General features: G+C 44.8%; 1 protein-coding gene across 5 annotated transcripts in view; it reads right to left on the minus strand.

Moving 5' to 3' along the window:
• LOC144153962 (cytochrome P450 4V2-like) overlaps window positions 1–20,150 on the minus strand; it is a 137,134-nt gene that overhangs the window by 70,532 nt on the left and 46,452 nt on the right. For all 5 annotated transcript variants that reach the window (XM_077685755.1, XM_077685757.1, XM_077685758.1 and 2 more), the window contains 6 exons: window positions 6,566–6,854; window positions 5,376–5,488; window positions 5,164–5,249; window positions 3,968–4,161; window positions 3,794–3,863; window positions 3,060–3,186 (listed from right to left, as the gene is read on the minus strand). In XM_077685755.1, coding sequence (XP_077541881.1) covers window positions 3,060–3,186; window positions 3,794–3,863; window positions 3,968–4,161; window positions 5,164–5,249; window positions 5,376–5,488; window positions 6,566–6,854 — 879 coding nt within the window. The remainder of the gene's footprint in view (window positions 1–3,059; window positions 3,187–3,793; window positions 3,864–3,967; window positions 4,162–5,163; window positions 5,250–5,375; window positions 5,489–6,565; window positions 6,855–20,150) is intronic.

Below are 20,150 nucleotides of genomic sequence, written 5' to 3' on the forward strand. Positions count from 1 at the left end.
TACCTATACTAGGGAATTGATTAAACCGCACGCTTGTCGCCCCGGCCTAATTTCTGACAAAATATGCCAGTTTCGTATGACTAACATCATCACCGTAGCGAGTGGTTCCCACTTTAAACACGGAAACCCGCGTTCTCCACGCATACACGCCAGGGCATGTCCCGACCTTTTTTTCTTTCGATTTTATTCCGCTGGTAGCGCGGTTGAACGGCGCCAGCCGCGCCACCTGTCCTACGTTCGGCCCCGTATTGGGGAAGGCCTTCTGGCAGTTTCCCCTAAAATTTCGAGTAAGGGAGCAATTTAAATGCTATAATTCATACCCATGACACCATCCTCAGATTAAGTATAGTAATTAGGCGAGAGTGCTGGATAGTCACGTGGCTGTTTTATTGCGCACTTTTAAGGTCGTGTGCTTCAAGTGGTCACGTAACCTAGTTCATCTAACTTTAATGAAAATACACTGCGCCCGGATGGTATTGGTTGTCAACTAAATTTCAAGGCGCTGGCATGTGTTCTGCACTACGTAAGACATGGATTATATTGCTTTGAGCCTGGATTATATTGGTTGGCACCTGGATTATATTCGCTGGCGCTGGGATTATATTCACTGGCGTTCGGATATTATTGAGCGGGAAATCCTGTAGAAACCAAAGCGAGTGCACTGAGATATTAATGTACAGTTCGTGTTTTGAGTGCTTCGTGCAGCGCCGATCGAAGGACGCTGCATGCGCTGGCTACCCAGAGTGCGCACGCTATAGGATTTCACTCGTTTTCGATCGTTAACAGCAATTTCATGGTGCAGCTATATGTGACAGTAACTTCGCTTTGCTTTCAGTATTGATCAGTGGTATGCTTCGGCGATCAATGTCTAAATATAAGTGGGGGCGAAGTAGAACCGACACATAGCGAATCGCGAATGCGTTACTGGCTATATCAAGTTAGTGCCGCTTTCGCAACCCAGCATTGCTTTAATTTCTCCTATTTAGCCCTTATACGTCGCCTAGCATCTGCTCACATGAATCAGGCCGACTTGCTTTCTCACGGAGCGCTCGTCCGTGTGTATTCTTTCTGTCCCTTGTGTTTCTGCTGCGCTACATTTGTTCACTTCTCAAAACGAGCGCGTGTTTTAAGAATCAATCTAGTCGAACCCAATGCCTAAACGTGTAGTTTTTTTGACTCGCTTAGCAATGGTCTATCCATTTGGTAAGTTGGTTGTTTTCAGTGCTGGTAAAATTAATGCGTGATTCGCGCATTGCATAGGTTTACGTGCTCACTCCTGGGCGTGTGCACCTCACGCTGGCGTAATATGAGCAGAGTGTCGTTGCTTACCACTGCAAGTCGTGGCAAGAGGAAGCCCTGCGCGCATATTCGTTTGTAAACCAGTGGGCAACATAGAGATCGTTCCCAGAGATTGTGCTCGTTAAAGCTCGGACTGACCTTGCTACGCCAGAAACAAACTAGAACATCAACAACAAATTCAACAACTAGTATTTTCAGGACCAAAATTCCAGAACTTTTGTTCCCCCCTATTTATCCGTAGATCGGCCTTGATTGACCGGTTTGGTACTTCCGGAGATTTATATCGATTGGTACGTGCGCACACACGCGCATAAAAGAAGGAAAATAATACGCTCCCTTCATTTCCGCACAGGCAGGTACTTTCCGGTAGTTTCTATTCTTGAATCAGGCCTCAGTTTTTCCCGTATTGCTTTCAACGCCGTAGGTCAGGTACATGTTCGATGCATTTTTAATCATTTGGCCTCTACAGCGCGCCCAGAGTAACTTTGCATTTTTACGATTTTGAGTCACGGATGATTTCTTCATACAGCTACTGATTTACAGCTGCTCTGCATCTCTCTAAAGAATTCGTTTGATGACTCATGTGCGAGGGGTCCGTATAAATCCTCATAAAGTTTCCCCTTCGAACACACTTCTCTGAAAATGTGTGTTCAGCGGCTTACGTGACCGCGTAGGTTTGAATGCTGTTATAACAAAGGAGGCAGCTTGGTACACTAATGAGTGCGGCTCTGCGCAAAGCACTTCGGATTGCGCTTCAAAAACTTATGCAGGAGAAGCGAAGACGAAGGAATATGGTTCACCCATTCGGTTGTTTTTACAGGGCGACACGCATTCCCATGTCCTTGAATTTGAACTTAGACAACGCTGTTCTCAGCAAAAATGGAGCGCGTAAAGCAATAAGCTATATTTATAAGTGTTCAGTATCACGGTATAATTCAGGCCTCCTCGTGAATGCGGTTAACTGCGCAAGTAGCGCCACGATTTACAATATTTAGGCTACTTGTCTATATGTAAGTTCTTCGTGTTGCACCGTCCGCCGCCAAAGGTTTGAAAGCCCTATGCAAATGTGCATTCCTCCACTCAGCGGAACGTGAACGGCGCTAGGAAGCTTGCTGTGCTGTTTACTTGAGAAAATAGACGGGATCTGCAGCTTTTGTGCTTTTCTGACCAGTCAAGCCAATTGTGATATTTCAATGGTTGTGATACTCACAAAGCTCCATAAAATTCGTTTTAACTCAGTAAAATTCCACCGCCTGTTTAGTAGTCAACGCATACTTATGCGGGACATCTGCTCTTGTAACACCCACTGCGGGAGAGCACAAGACGGCGCTGCACGTGCGCCAAACTCCCGCGGAGGAGCCCTATAAATGGCGAGGCATGGTGGTCGATTTGGCTGTACAGCGCCGCAACAAGATCGCATTGAATAGGTCCGTCCTGAATGGTCACTACGAAAGCGAAAACCTAAGGAGACAGGCTTTCTGCAGTACGCGACGATCGAGTTTGTGATGCGGTCGTAAACGTCACCGAAATAGGGAAGAGAAACTGCCGAGAGAAATTCCCGCTGGAATTACAATTCCTCAGAAAACAAGACATCGCTGGCTGTCGAACAAAAACTGAGAGCGCTACGGAATGCATTATCAAGTAAAAAAATTACTCATCCTTTGGTGTCCCTTCAAGAAAGCGTTTTAAGTTTCATCACAAACCATCTAAGTCATGGTGCTAATAGCTTATGTCAGTATAAGGACGCGGAGCGTACAAACCTTTCGTGCGAAAGAATGCACCGTTTTGAGACACTTCCGGTGTTCTCTGCCGACGGAAGAAAGCTGAAATATCAAATTCACGCGCAGAAGAGGCCTCAACATTCTGTCCAAGAAATGCTCGCTCAACCTGCAAATGTGCGGAGAAAATTTTAAATTTTAACAGCCATTTTAGATACGCTCCATTCGTCGCGCAACTTGTTAAACACTGAATATAACGGAAGAGTTCGATTTCCCAGGTTCGTCCAGGTGCTTTGAAATGTGCGGCTTTTTGAAATAGTGGTGGCATGTAATAAGACCAATATCAAGTTTGCGGCTTCGCATATGATAAATACACAGTAGAGAACGACACATCAAAACATCTCACGCGGTTGACGTCTCGTGGCAATTCAGTTTAGGGGTATGTCAAAAATGTGCGTGTGTCCAGCCTTTGCCTTAGAGCGCGATAGCAGCATTCGTTTGCCTATTTTTGAAACCACCACCGGTGCTTTATTACATGATAATTATCGTGGACAATTTTTTTATTGCTCATCAGCAACGAGCAACAAATTATCGAAAAAGACTCAAGAGCCATTGTTTAATTTACTTTGATATTCGGATTCTTCTCCTGTTTATAATAAACCTTTTATTCGCGCCCTTTTAACTTCCCTGCTTTTACATAGTTCGCAACCTCAAGGGGATTATGTTGCAGTAGAAATTTCATGGTGCGACCGTAGCGGTTCAGAAGTGTGTCATACCTTTCGCATGCTGTCACGTAGGGGTGGGTTGGGTTGCTTTGTGCATTGATGGTGGTTCCCATGACTGTCTCTGCAAAGGAAGTAGAATATGTCTGGAGACACACAATCTTCAGATGCTAAAAACGCACCCGCATTGAGCGCTACACTGTACAGCATTAGGTTTCAATTACTCACCGCATAAGATATCCAACGCACACATGGTCACTACGTGAAGAACGTCGAACGGCTGCTTTGCCCGAGACAGCTCTCCCAGCTTTGCGGCAAGAATGAATGACTCGGCGTTGATAGTGCCCATAAATTCGTCCAAGATGCGAAAGTGAAACGCAGGCGTGAACAGGCGTCGCCGATACCGCCACTTTTCTCCAACGCTGACAAGAATGACAGAAAATAAACAGCAAGAAAAAGCGCATCAACAAGGGTGTATGTAAAACACGGGCAATCGCTGGTCCTCGTCAAAAGCTATTGACAGTTTCGCGCTGTCTTTTAGGGCGCAAGTATAGCTGAGAAACCTACTAGTTACGGCTCAAGAGCATAAGGACGTCTACAATCTAGGTACTGTAGTATCGCGAGGAGCTGATGTCTGATCTCTTCACAAGGGTTCATGTTCACAGGAGAGAAATCGAGAAAGATTCTTTTTACCTCGGAAGGAAAATTAATGCCCAACGTTAGTTTTCCGGTTTCGATTTCAGAATGTGGTTGTGTATTGGCAGCGTGCAGTTTTTCGCGGGGCATCGACGACACTGCACCTGCTTTCTCTCATACTTAAAAATTCGCAACCTCAGAGATGCCCCTATATCTGGCCAACAAGATGCTATGTTGTGTGCCAGATCAGTTCACCCCTATTTATGTCCCTAAAGCTTTTATCTTCCTTTTTGGTGCCTCGACCCTTCTAACATCACCTATATAACAATATGAAATGCCGCCTATGGGATAATACAAATATTGCAAAAACAAAATTTCATCGCCCATCGCCTTGCTCTGCCCTTACCAAAGTAAAATATAGAAGTAGCTGTAAGGGGCCGCAATTTGGGTGCTTGGGCCCTACCAATACAATTTGAAATCCCGCATTAAAAGATGACACCTATTTTGTAGAACTAGATTTCAATACCCACAGTCTGGCACAATGTTTACCAGGGTAGAGTACGGAATAAGCTGCCAGGGTATAGAGTTTACTCCGGAAGATTTACGATGAGCACCTGTAGATTATTTTTTTGGGCTAGGTGGCCTCGTGATAAACTTTCGCGTTTCCAGCTGAGGGCCAATAACTTTACGCTATAGATATGGGAACTTGCAGTCAAATGTTGGCTGAAGAGCACTGGACATGCAAAAAAATTGTAATTTTGGCATTACTGGCCGTGCTGTCGTTGTACCTGGTGAGCAATCCATCTCCCAGCCAATCATGAAATAATTCGTAGTCGGAACCTTTAGCCAACATCTTGTTGCTTGAAAGGGCTTCCTGAAGACGGAAAAATTCTTAATCTCAACACAGGCACTGAAAAATTTCGCAAAGTAAAAAAAAAACTGACACGCAGTGCCCCCCAACCGGCATTTGCCATGAAAGTGCATAAAAAAGCACACTTACTTCAGCATATTCTGCCTTGAAGAGGATCACCAAGGGTTTGAAGCCTAGATATACCACGTATCTGCCAAACTTCTGGAAGACTGCATGGAAGCCTGCCAGAAACGCGAACACCACTATAACAGAAAAGGAGCATATAGGCTTTCCAATTACTCCATACCTTTCCTTTGTGTTTACATTCTACGCTGAAACGTTTGTTCTAAATTGGCAACGGATAACCAGTACCCTACATGGCAAACCTGTCCCGTCATTTTGTTTTCCTTTCACCGCTTAACAATGAGATGACGGCAGTACCTTGAACTTTATTGTTTCGTATAAAGCCATCCACCGTTTGTGATAAGTGATTTCGCGTGAACGCTACCACCACAAGGGACTTGACCTCTCTACAGCGCACTGCTGGCTTCCGTGCCTGAGCCCCTTGTTTAGTACCAGATAAATTATCAGGTTAACCTGATGAATGATCAGGAACCACAAATGCAACTCTAACAAATGCGCTTCAATGTGTCTTCAGACCGCAGCCAGTGATTTTAAAAAGTACGAGAAAGGTGAATTGACAGAACGAAGCAGCCTCTCTCGAAAATTGTGTCTACGAGAAGCATCGGCAAGCCGTAACCAAGGTAATATTGCTAGTAATTTGGACGCTCCGAGTATTCTTGTGCATGTAATCAACCAAGGCGCTTTATAAGATCAGACAAGGCGCCGCGGCACCAGCATTCAATGCAAAAGATCTCATCACCTTCTACCTTACAATGAGGACATAAAGGCGTTCTGCGAAGAACGTGTGATGACCACCTCCACAAGATGACGTTGAAGACATTCGACGTTGGCAGGGCGGTAGCCAACGGGCAAGATTATGTTCCGCCTTAATTGTGGTTCCTACGGGAATACATATAATACTTCGGTATGAAACAGAGGTTCCCATGCCGAAACTCTCACCGGTTCCGGAAATTATTCGTGGTACTTAGCTAAAGACGGTTTATAAAGGGCGAGGCAAAGCTGGCTTCGGAATTGTGAACCTGCTATCTTTATGGTTTAAAGAAAATCTTAACAGTCCTGACTTGTGCATTTCCTGCAAACGGTCCGCGTTTTAAATTTTTTTTACAGCCTGTGTGTGGATGCTTCTCGCTGTATAAGGGGTATTGTAAAAATTCTGCCAAGAGCCCCACAAGCATCTGGGGTATTGCGCAACTCACTCGCGTTGAATTTCACTGGCGCCATGGGATGAATGCAAGACCGCATGATTATCCACTCTTGCTGGAAGGGAAAATGCTGCCGAATACGGGGCACCTCTTCTAGCTGCTTCAGTGTTTTAGATTGAATGATCCTGGACACCCAAATGAGAGATCCTACAAGAACTGCAGAACTTGCCACTATGATGAGGAATGTTCTGACGGCACATAAGCACATCTCCAACAAGCTGTCCACGGACAGCAGAGAGAGCCAGTGCAGGGAGATACCACTCATTACGGCCCAAGGACTGACCTGCAGAAAAAAATAAAAACGCAAAAGTTTGGCAAACAATTCACTCAACTCTGTCCTGTTTTGCTGGCAGGAACACAAATTCAAGGGAGGAGTTATCTGTGCTCACGTGGTTCGAGTGACAAATTATTATAACTTCCGCCAGAACATCACCCTTCCCTCGCTTTGATGCTGTGGGTGTGCTCGCGTACTCCACCGCGCTTAGCTGACGCACGAACTGGGGGTGTCTTATACCTTAAGACACGAAACCAATCATTCCTACATCTTCGGTAAACACCAACAAAGCTGACAGCCTCTCCTGACGCGCTATTGAGAATCGAGCGATTCGAGCTAGTTGTGTGTTTTTTGTTTTATGTTTGTTCTTGAAAACTTTTTTCTCGAAGGCCGTGTTCCAAGCGCGCACGTGAAAGTTCGGTCCATTCGGCACTCGCAACGAGAGGTTTGAGGCGAAAGTGTTAGATATCTATGTTTCATGCAACGCGGGAGGTACTGAAAATCGTTGTCAAGTACACAGAATTGCACAGCAAATCAAAGTATGAGCCGGGATTCAACTCCAGGAAAGAGAAAGAGCATTGTCGGAAGAGGATTGCAGGAGGGCTCTCTGAAAAGGCGATGCAGTATTCGCTGGGTAAGGGAAACATCAGCGCCGAAGAAGGGTAGGCCGCTGCCGCCCGTGCGGTACCAGCCGGTACGAAGAGGTGGCTGTTGGCTGTGGCGAGCGAGCTGAACAACCTTTGAAAAAAAAAATTCATATCCAGGTAGCTGTCAACATCATGATGGGTGAGACGGCTTTGGCCTGCGCCTTCTTGGGAAGTTTTAAGCACCCCACCTAATTTGCGCTTCATTAAGCACATAAGAATTACGCCGTGAAATCCCATATGCCAGGGTGTTGTGTTTTGTTAATACTGGCATTGATTGAACCTTTTATAGCGGTACAGTAATGTCAAGATGTTCGAAGGTTAAAACTTATATTCGCTTTAAACGTGAGTTTAATAAGAAAATTCCCCATCACAACACTGCCAGCCGGCTATAACGCTATTAATGTATAATTGTTCACACCTGCTCGACGTCATTAAGAGCGCGAAAATGCATGTTGGCGTTGGAACTTAAAAAATTCAAACTATGACTTACTTTCCACGTAACGTCCGATAAATGGACGCGTTCTACCTTTTATAAGCCGTGATTTATAAAATAACAAAGCCAAAATTTAAAACAAAAATGTAATCAAACCTAATAAGAGGTTGCCAGATAGGGCCGGTGATAGCCGAATGTGGTAGTTTTTGTACAAATTGCCAAATATGTCTTTTTATTGGCCGTAGAGAGTAACAAAAATTATAAAAGCAAAAAATTCTGCATCAGAATCCCAGCGGTCTAGATAATCCAGCGCCCTCGTAAAATTTGTACAAAACAAAAACACAAAAATAAACGTTTACTAACTAATAAACATAAAGTGACCCTAAGGGATTATAACTGACTGTATAAACTACTATCCCTACGCGATTTACTCCAAACCAAAGAACCACACTAAAATTAAAATCACCTCACGTAACCACCTTTGTCTTCCGCCCTCACCGGAGTAACTAAAGAAATATGAAAGCAAAAGTACGCTGGCTCGGTGGACGCGTCCTTGACTTCAAAGCCACGAAGGAAACGTAACGACGTTGAAACACAGAAACGGAGTAGGAAGTCTCACGAATTTGCAGACATTTATACTTATTTCTACACTTTATGGAGTCCCTCTAGGTCGTTTCACCACAGTGCCCCAGGGCCCAGAATGAAGAACTGAAGTGACCAATTGTGCAAATTCAGCTAATGATGAAACCAACAAATGATTTGACTAAAAAATATGCACGTGCGTAGGGACAACACGCAAGGTTTGAATGGCGTTTTGCATTGCGCCATGTATGCATACCTAGTAAGACACCCTTTCTCACTCAAATTGAGTTGTAGGCCACGTCATTCGCGAATATGTATACAAGGTCACTTCGATTGGTCATTCGCGGGCATTGCGGTGCAGACGCCTTCTTAGAGTGGATCGCTTTCTATTCATATACTTGCTCGCACTAACCCCTTCACTGTGCTATTTTTCGATTCCCCGTTATTCATATGAACCGTGTGGGTATTTCATATTGAAACTGGAGAAGTTGTATTTGTTTAGCAGTAGAGAACGCTGACATTGAATCTGTTGAGATAATTCGGTTGCTTTTTATTTGTTCTTTGCAGCTGAACATCAGAATAAGCGGTAGTCACGCTTCGTGCACAATACAGGCAGCATATATTGGGCGTAAGACGTCGTCCTGTTTGCTATAGCATAATATGATGCTCGAGTTGCTTTCAACTCCATGCAGAAGCAATACCGCCTAAACGGAAATATATTCTACAGGAAGCTGTCAAGGGCTTATCAGACCTTGACTGTAGGTGGGCGCTTGGTAATTGCATGCGTTCTTCCATGTGCGTGCATAGGCAGGGGTTCGGCGTTTGTTTTTCGCCGCTTTTACGGTGCAAACGCCCCCATGCCCAGATACATAAACTAAATGGTTTCGCCAGTTTAGAAAAAAAAATACGGCGTGTACATTCAGGCATCGCCTGTTTGTGAAAGAGGAATCACCATAACCCGGCGGCCATCATTCGCTGATAGAAAGTGTAACACGGCTTTCTTGATTGAGGCTCAGGATGGAGGTAGAAAAGTAATTATTGGCGAGTACATGCCACAAGAGTAGGAAACAACAGCACCACAGAGTAACTAACGCAGGTAAAATTGGTTAAAAGAAAAACAGACGACAATGACAGCCCACACGAGAAACATATTCGTGTGTTGAATAGATGAAATTATAAGGCGAATGTATTACTAGAGAGGACGATATTGTCATCCGCAACGAGTAAGCAATTCGCTTCGTCCCGTCTTAGCGCCGTTAACTTTATGAAATATATTCAGAAGTACATCGCTGAATGTCATCATGTAAAAAATAGCAAGACGTGTGGCGATTTCTAAATCACGTAAACGGTGACAAATTTCATTTGTGTTTACACTATCTTAGTTGTTCTGTCGTGTTGTGGCCGCGCGATTTGAGAGCGGTCACCTGTACATATTTGACTGAACGATCCTCTCATCCCTGTTACGTGCAACTAGCTTCAAAAGCCCCTTGTCTTTCCCGATTCCACAACTCTTCGTGCTAGTGCACGAAAAAATTGCGAGTGATGATTTGAACCTTCTCGGCATGTGAATGTGAAAGCCAGTTGGACTTTCGGTTGATATGCTGTTGAACTCTCTCTTGAACCTTGCCATGTACGTCACCACTTGACCAGCCCACTCGACCGCACCCTCCATGGCTCAATCGGCTCGGTCGCTATTGGAGCCTCCTATTCGCCCCCCTTTCGGTACCTTCACATCTCACGGTGGCTCGTACTGCGCGTTCGGAAGCAGCCTAACCTCTTCCTGCGCAGCTGTTACACCTTCCTGGTACACCCTCCCTTCCGTCGCCCTTTCTCAGAGCCCCCCTCCGGATCTGCTGTCAACTTTTCCCCCAACTGGCTCGCGCTTTAATTTTTTTGTACCTCAGCTTTCCTGCACCTCACAACGCTCGTGACTGAAACACAAAGACCTAATGCTTTTTTAATTGCCCAAAAACTCAGCACTTACTGTTTAGAAACATACGTAGGGTTTGTGTCCGTAAATATTTCGGAGTCACTTCGGACCTTGATAGCGTGCAATATTTATGCGTGAAAAGTAATAAAGGAATATATTCGCTTTTCTGAAGTGGGCGAAAAGTGGAAGCGCCTGAGTGTTCGAGATTTCGGCGAACGTTCAACATATCCAGGGGGTCAAAATTAATCGTGCGCCCTCCACAACGACGCGCCTCTTCGCCTTCATAGCGTCGGCGTATTATATCCCCCAAATCAATCAATCAATCAATCAATCAATCAATCAATCAATCAATCAATCAATCAATCAAACAATCAATCAATAAATCAATGAATGAATGAATGAATCAATCAATCAATCAATATTTAAGGCCTGTTTATAGGCATACAGAATTGATTAGAATGGAGAATTTAATAAATAATATTTATCTGCTTCCTCAAGAATGCCCACACAATATTATTGTTCCGGGTGGGAGGGGTGTTCACGAGATCGGAACACCGCTGCACAGGGGCCAGTGTTTTGTCTGTTACAATGCGTACATGGGCTTGTAACATGAAAAGTAAAATTCCTCGCCTGAATTTTTATCTCCGAATCAGCGATAACGGGGACGTACCGGCGGAATCAGGTGCATTCTAAAATACCTCGCGGAGAAATCCGCACTTTTAACAGCCTCGTCTGTCCTGGTTAAAACCAACGCGGCATAATATATTGGCATAATAAAGTTGTAGTCATATGGATGTCCGCAAGGCATGCAAGTAAAGGTCGAAACTTCTGGCCACCGCCCCTACATTATCCAAAATCTTTATTAGGATGTCTCCATACCAACTTGCCCACTTGTCAGTGCTCCCAAAATCTCCATTTCGCCGCGCAATGCTGCTACTATAACATTTCTAACAATGCCAAATCCTCAATATGTTGCCCCCACACATTCCGAAATCAATAGAGCAGTTGAATTGCTTGATGCGGGCTAGCATTAGTTTTCTCAAAGAGCTTATCTGGTCCCGCCCATCCCCCCTCCCAAATATCGGAAAAGTGAGCTCACTCACTTGAAATCAAGAGTCACCGGAGCAGGTGAGCCGAGCAGTCGAACTGGAAATGGAGGCTGGTTTCCATGCAAACTCTCATACTATCACGAGTCCCCAAACCGGTTCTAATATGCATGCCACAAATCGTCCACACATCTACGTCTGCGCCGGTATCAGTGCAAAACCCGTCGCTATGCTATGCTATGCTATAAGGTTTTAATGCGGGGAAAAGATGGTTGAAAAGGGCGCAAAACTGTCTGGCGTGGGTAACCCGCCATGGTGTTGTGATGAACACCTGTGGAATCACTAAGCGGGCGTTGCCCATGTCTGAGATAGCAGCAACTATTGAAGACGGCGAAAAAAGAAGGACGTTATCTTCCCATTGGAACGACGTACGTAGGCCTGTTAAACAAGATGGTGTTGTGTGTAGACGTGCCAACCAAGCTAGCGGGCGATCGTTGTTCGCCCCCTCTCTGCAAGGTTTCCGGGCGTCCGCTCAATGTTCGGGCCGCCTCAAGGTCGGATTGCGCCAGCACGTCACTTGATTAAGTAGGGAAATCGAGTGGCCGTGGGGCTGCCAACTGCTGAAAGCAATATGCCCGGGAGCGTGGCGCTGACCGTTTAAAAGAATCCAAATTAAATTTATTCTCTCTCTCTCTCTCTCTTTCATTCTCTCGTAGGAAAGCCGGTTATTCGCGAGTCCGATCAGGGTGTGGCAATGAAGCGAAAACAGAAACTGAAAAAAAAAAACGATATTTCTGGCCGGAACGAAAACGTAACAGAAACGTTACTTATTATTTTGTTCACGGCCAAAAACTAAACAAAATGCTTCGGTTTTCGGTTCGAGTGGAAAGTTGAGGTATTTCAGCATTCATCCAAATTTCCATGCAGCGAAGACGGAGATGGGAGCCAGTTCTCATGCATGTAACATCGCCTTTCGTTTCGCTGGCGACATCTTTCCTTTGGCAGGCTTGCTGCGTCTTTCCCTCCTCTATCCGTCTGTCACTATAATCTAGAACTCTCTATAACACTATAGGTCCCTCTCGATGGTCAGTGCTTATAGCTCACCGCGTGACGCCGCTTGCAGTCGGCTGCGAAGCAGACCTCACGGCCGTGTTTATTTATTGGTAATTTATGTAAATATCAATATTTATTTTTTTATGTATTCATCCAGTCCTTATTTGTTCGTTTCTTTATTTATGAAACCTACTTTATCCTAAAGTATTGTTGTAAGGGGGTGCTATGCATGCTTAAGCACCAAAGTTCAGAAGAACAACATAATTATAAAGCAGAAAAAGAAAATGCAATGTTTGCTGTGATTTCAGCAGCATACACTTATTACAGAGAAGAAAACAGATTACAGCGGAACATTCGACGATTGATTGATTGATTGTCGGGTTTAACGCGCCGACGCAACCCAGGCGATGAAGCACGCCGTAGTGGAGGGCTCCGGATTAATTTTGACAACCTGGGGATCTTTAACGTGCGCCGAAATCTCGTACACACGGGCGTTCTTGCTTTTCGTCTCCATCAGAAAAGCGGACGCCGCGACCGGGAATGGAACCCGCGATTTCGTGCTGAGCAGCGCAACGCCTTAGCCACTGAGCCACCGCGGCGGGTAGCACATTCAACGAAGGCAGCTATACATGTCGTGCCGCGCTTGTACATGAGTGGTGCCAGAGCACCACGGAAACTGAATTCCCAATTTTTCTTGTGGGCTACCACGCACAGTTATGAACCTTTACGAACCATTAGTTTTTACGTTCCGAAGATTAACCAGAACGCAACTTGTATTTTTGGAACAAAACAGATACCTGAACAAAAAACATTTCGTTCCGACAGTTGGTGTAGGTACACATTGGCATCATTTATAAGAAAATGTGACTATTAACATTTTTTTCCCTTTATATATACCTTCCTCATTGATATAAATAATTTCCTCTAGTAGTTTCAGTGCTTTGTAAGTTTCACAGATATTAGAATTGTTGTGTGATGATATGTTGTGTCATGCTCACACTGCTGCGCAAAGTGATGCTAGTGTTTCTGAATGTTTTGTTTGTGTGCTCGGTTACCAGTTGTAAGGAGTTTTTCTTCGGGCATCTTGTAACTTTGCGCTGCTGCTGATGTGTGTACAGAGAACGAAGACCGAGTCACGTCCTTACGTGTCCTTTTGCCCCCGTACCCTTAGTTCTTTGTGAAATCTAGAAACTCGATAAAAATATTTTGCAATATAACTTAGTGGCAAGTGACTAAGGAGCCGGTTTATCTACGTGTTCTATTATTACTATTTACTATGGTTTTTACATCAAACGAATGAGTAGCAACACAAGCCCTTGCTAGCCATTGTTCGTTACTCTTTATTTGGGGCTTTAACGCGCCGGAGCAGCATCTGTGCTTGGAAGCACCCCGTAGTGCATGGCTCCGGATTAATTTTGACCACCTGGGGATCTTCATCGTGCGCGGAAACCTCGACACACGGGCGTTCCTGCTTATTTGTCCTTAAGCACTGAAACGCGAGTAATTGCATAACATCGGGAGTATTGTGTTACCCATAAATATGGTAAAATAAATGTATTTATTGGAAGGCGTCTGAGAATAAACTGAGGTTACATATACGTGGCGGTCGTTTGAATCGTCGCGGTATAAACGGCGTGTGCGGGAATCTTGCAGAGTCTTACTACGTGCCTAGGTGGCACAGTTCTTCGGTCGCCTGCAGCGCGTGGTTCTCAGATCACGTAGACGACCCTGGTTTTAAAGTTAAAAAGTATGACCATTTTTTTAAGTGATCACTATACGGATTATTACATAACTGTGCGATTTCTTCTTCGGTTAATCTTGGCGCCAATGCTGTAAAATATTCCTCCCGTACAGAAAACCTAGAGCTGATGTCCAAACCCGCATACGCTGTGTGAGTACCCTTTAGTTTACATCAGTCAAGCGTTCGATCAATTTAAACCCTGGCTCCGCTTTGTGTGGCACCACCTAAAATCAGTAGGTGCTGTAGATGTCTGTATTGGTGCTGCAGCTGTTTGAGGCTGTAGCTTTTTGTCATATACATTGTCGGATACTTATCAATACATTGATGCTGTAGCTGTGTGGCTTATCCAAGCAGTGCTTACCGGCTTTTTGCGTTGTAGGATAATCGCCGTCGGCCAATGACACTGAAAACCAAGAACGTGTGATACACGATAGCGCAATATTTTATAAGCGGTTGAGGTCTGAAACAACCGGTATGTTAGCGTGCCATTAGTTTTGTGTCTCATAGACCGGCATCGCAAATCCCGCACGTGATGTGGAGCTTATTTTCCCTTTTGGACCTTGATGGTTCGTAACAAGGCCTATACGTGTTCACGCTCATGGCCATGGGGTAGCAACGCTCTTGCATAATCGAGCATGGCGCTTATATTTTGCGGCTCACTGCTTGCGCTTGCCAATGTCATACCTAGCCTACTGCCTCACAGTTTTCTAGGCTCGTTACAACCTCATTGCCCAAAATGCCCTTGTAAGTGTGAAACCTGCAAGTTCTCGGACGTTCTACGCAAACGTTTGGCATGAACACGGGGAATGGCATCGGGGAATGACATTCTAAGAATAAACAAGCCTTTGTTTTTATACCGCGTCGGTTCGTCGTTATGCGAGCGGTACAGAATATTCCTGGTTCGCGTATCAGAGATTCTCAAAACAATCGGCAAATTGCACAGGAAGTTTGGAAACACCAACTTACAGGAACATCGGACTGTAGCGAATGCCAAAGACACAGCATTGCCTTTCTCCATTTCAGTATTTCCCGTCGAAAACTTTAGTCGCAGTGAACCAACAGGCAGTGCCATTGAAGACGCAGTTTTTGGTGGTCGTACGTGGGGCAGCTGTCGTTCAAGTACAAAACGAAATGCGAGCGTGCAACATCTCCAGGTACATGCAGACACGTTTATTCCATGATTTAGCACTACGTTACATGACACAGCGACAGGTTTGCGTCCAGGCTATGGCGTGATATTTCTGCTGGATCCGACCGACGGGTCAGCCATGGAGATTTGATTGATTTAAAAACAAAACTTTTTGAAAAAAAAAGCTGTTCATTTTTCATCCAGGATAACGTTATAAAAACAATAAGAACTTCTTCGGTGGAGTTTGTTGGGAAGCGACCAGTCTGCATGGAGGAAAACGTTTTCGGAAATCAATGCCTGGACGTGAAATCATGAGCAGATTTTGAGAACGGAAGCTCTGCCGGGACTTCTGTGAAGCAGCATGTAGCAATTTTATTTTTTTCAGTGTTAGCGGAAAAAATCGTCGGGCGCTTAAGTCTCTTACGGAATTTTAAAGGCGAAAGCCAGCGATTATCGAAGACTTCTTGACTGCTGCACCGTGGTTGCGGTGCCATCACCTTCACCTATCATGCGACAGACATCCCGATAAGTCGTGTTTCATCCTGGCACGGTAACGGGTCAGTGCTGTAGTCGCAACACTTGACTGCGGCTCTGGCAAGCCGAGTTCAAATCGTATTCGGAACCTGTTGTAAATCGGCTTGCTTTTTTATCTCCCGCCGCTGAGCCAGGCGTGTGACGTATCAACAACTCAGCCTCATGTCTTTCCTCGCCCTTTCTTCCCTCCCAACTCCCTCTCCCTTGCTATGCTTTAAATACTGTGTTCACGGACGAATAAACGGTTCAGTCCCCAGCGCTGTCTCGTCTGTCGTCCACGCACCGTGTGTGCGGCGGCTATGTAACAGAACCCAAATGACTTTTGTATGTATACTTGATTTACTTTTTTTTTTCGTTTTACAACGGCCGCCGTTTGGTGTTATTTGTGTAGTCGCCTGCAAATACAGTCACTTACCGCGTTTGGTGATATATCTAAGGCTTCCGCCTTAAGAGGGATGTGGAGTTTCGTTAGGTCTGTGTGGAATCGCCTTTTTTCGATTTGTCCTACTTTCCTGAAAAAGCAAACACGAAATAAACTTGCGTTTTTACGCCCCTCCTAAGTTAATTGAAACTTACATCTCTCTAGTCCGGCGTAGCTCAAGTTGAACGGAAAGTGCATAACCGTTTCTGGCACTCTATTAAGTTTTTTGGACACAACGAACTATTCGGGTATTTTTTTCGCGGGAAGACACTAATGTTTTGTTACCTTTTTTTTCATCTTTGTTGTTCCTTTGTCTCCGCCCGCTCGGGTTTAAAAGCGTCCGCATATTTCACGACGCAGAGCCTTGCAATGTATTGTACCTATTATGGGTGGCTCACATTCACGGAAAAAGCCGTGGTGGCTGTTCAGTAGTCAAACCATTGCGCGCGATGTGTTTTTGCTAAGGAGGTAGAATTTACATTTCTACTTGAATTTCCCGGGTGTCTTGAAGTAAACATTGGGTTTTAGTAAACGTTTGGAAGAGAAGCTCTGATAGCCGAGATACATAAGATTTGAATGTCTTTTTTTAGTCACTGTAATAAAAAAAGGTAGAAATGGTATGAAAATGTCATGTTTCTGGTGTTTCATACAAATGTTATTTTAATAAATCACAATACACAGCGGTGACCGCGTTTACCTTAAAAATTTTTGATATCCGCATATTTAGGTTTGTATTATTAGCTAAAAGACAGCACAAGCGTTTGTTCGAATACTGTTCTTAACGCAGACAAAATATTCCAATCACAGACAGCGCACACATAAAAAAAATTCGAGATCCTGTCATTGTATATATTACGAAACAATTGGAACTGGAATTGCCCCCGACCAAGTTTGTGCTCAACAGAGTAAAACGTCATTTACTCTGATTATTCTAGCGAAGAGGAACAAGAGCACCGCAATACAAGGGGAGACTTTCCCGTCAGGTGATCACCGTGGCGTGAACTGGATTCTGATGCCACTTAGGGGTTTCAGCACATTCCGGTGGACGCGCGCCACTTCGTCCCGCTGGTCGAGTGACTCGATTTTGAAGCGGTGCAGTAACTTGGCGATCACAATCTTGTCTTCGGTGAGGGCGAACTTATGGCCTGCGTTGGAACGTTTAAAAAAAGCAATATTACGCCTGTAGGTAAAGAGTTAATGCTAGTGTAATCACCTCTGAATGTTTTTGTGTTTTAGACCGAGGCGAAAGCGACTGCAATTTTTTAGTAGCGGGGATTCGGCAGTACACTTATATCAAAGCGATTTACGTGCCTATTTAAATAGCCTTTATAATACCGAGGACGTGGCGGTTGGCTACAGGGTATACTAACCGAGATATATATTTGCTCTGATCTTTCTTTGGTCACTGGAGATAAAGTTTTGTGCGATTTGCAATATAGGTAACACCTGCCAGGCTTCACAGTGGTAATATGGTCTGTGTCCTACATTTCTCAAGGCGTCAGGTGATCTCGTGAAATTTGCCTGAAAAACCTGCGTGAAGACCGTTTCCTTTGCGCCCTAGGCGCCCCAACCTAGAAATACTTGTTCTGAAACCACTTACAAACTGTTTTTGTTTTTGAGGAACTAAAATACCAGACGTTTTCTATAAGAGTTTTACTTATTGTTTCCCCTAGATATATTACTGTGTGAAGAAACTTTGAGGCAGCATTTGTACGCTTTGATGCTTACCCGCCTGTGGATCTGAAATATTAGGGGCACGAGGGCTGAGCCTTCGAAGCAAAATTTGCTCTCAAAGTGCTACTTGTATGTATTTTAGCGAAACCTCTCTAGATTCTTGGCTTTATTATTGTTTTGTATGTGCGGTAACCTTGCGGTTTACATTGAGCTGTTATGGGCGCCCCGTTGCATGCTAGATGCGCATTAAGAGCAAATAGTTCTAGAGTAGATTCTATTATCGTGTCTCACTACCTGCCATGCGTTTGGCGTGCTAGTTCCCAGTGGGATGTAACAGTTCATAGATCAGCCTCTCAGTCCGACCTGTCTTCTGTGATATGATTTGACATCTCTTGCCCTGCCTCTAGAAAACTACGAATCGGTGCTCGTGAATGGCAACGGTATCCGTGAGACTCCTCAAGACGTCAACTTCCTGTTTGCCCTTTAGGAAACTGAAGAAGTAAGAATAACGTCACTTTATTGCCTCAAGTTGCACAGAAGCTAGTTGAAGTTTGGGCATAACTATAGCGGTTCACGGAATAAACATTCCCGTACAAGAATAATTCTGTTTAAAATCTTGGTCAACAAGCAGCGTTCACACATGTGAAACGATAAACTTGTAAAGAACGAGGCACCACGTGGAAGGAGAATAACAAATCGTCGGTAAGAACGTTTAACGTAACAGTGTAAGATTCTAAAGTCTCGTCCGTTGTAAGCAGCCGCGCCTCCTCTCTCCATGCAGGATTCCATGAGAGTTATACGTCACTTACGGGTACCACTAGTACTATGGGACTCCCAAGCACTGCACCTGCTTTCTCGAGATGACGCTGTTATTCTTGGCCCATTGTGTGGTGATGCCAAATTTCGACCGCAATGAAGAGGAGAAAATTTTTCTGACGGTCGCAAATTTTTGTGCTACTGCTTCGTACCACGCGTAGATGAGAATTCGCCATGAAGACTTCTGCGCGCACATCCATAAACCTAATCATTCAGCGCCATCACATGCGCTGCCTTATCTTGTATTCAAAATTGATATGAAGATTGATGCTCCTAAATTTTGCTCATCCTCCCGTCCGGTGGCTCATAGCAGTGTACAATGTTGACCGCATCAAAGAAAAGCTTTACTAATCTCGTCGAGCGGTATCGCCGTCGCGGTAAGTTCGACCTTCATTTGGCCATAGCGGTGACGTATCCTTGACAACGCATCACGGGACTCGTCTGGCCGAACTCCGCCGACCGCTGCGTCCACCGCTGCCGCCGCTATGCTATGCTATGAGGTTTTTGGGAGGGAATAGATGGCTAAAAAGGGCCCCAAAACTGTATGACGCGGGGTATGACGCTGTATGACGCAAGTGCACAGCGCATTTAGGTTTTAAAGAATTAGACATGTGAAGCCAACCATATTCCTCATATTTGGCCGGCCGGAGAATGTTAGAAAATGTGGTCTGGTTGGGAAGATAACGAAATAGAAACAAGAAGCGAGTAGCCACCGCACGGGCAGCGAAGCTCGTGACATCATCATCATCCTCAGAATTGGACAGAATCACCCCATGGAAGGTCGCCAATAAACTGGTGCTCCTTTAACCGCGTCTGCCTCCTGGTCTTCGACATGCCCATACCTGTACTGTCAGGTAACGTATTGCAGAGGGCTGTGGTTTATTTAGGCAACGTAGATATGTTCGAGGTACGTCTAAACCCTGTAAGTGCACGCGTTTTTTTTACGTTTATCCAAAAAAAAAAACAGCCTCGGCGGCATGGAATAAAAGCCAAGAGTGGCCTGTCTACGTCACATTGCTGTAGCAACCGACGTGTAAGATAATATTTTGGGGAAGGCGTGAAGAGAAAAGGTCTTTTACACGGCGAGCTACAGAAGTGTTCCACTGGTTTCCTTGATTCCGGAAATTCTTTATGGTTATCAGCTGTGACGTAAATAATACCGTTGCAACCGAAGCAAGCTCAGGCCCTTGTCTTTTGAGGGAATGGGTTTCACTAATGTGGTCGTAGCGGGTTATAAAGCTTGAAAAGTTAGGGCACTTCTGTCAGAAATGTGACGAGCTTCTCAGTCCGGAAGGAACA

The sequence above is a fragment of the Haemaphysalis longicornis genome, unplaced genomic scaffold (assembly GCF_048455015.1).
Source record: "Haemaphysalis longicornis isolate Haplotype H1 unplaced genomic scaffold, Haemaphysalis longicornis Haplotype H1 scaffold_9, whole genome shotgun sequence".
In the NCBI taxonomy this organism is placed as follows: domain Eukaryota; kingdom Metazoa; phylum Arthropoda; class Arachnida; order Ixodida; family Ixodidae; genus Haemaphysalis; species Haemaphysalis longicornis.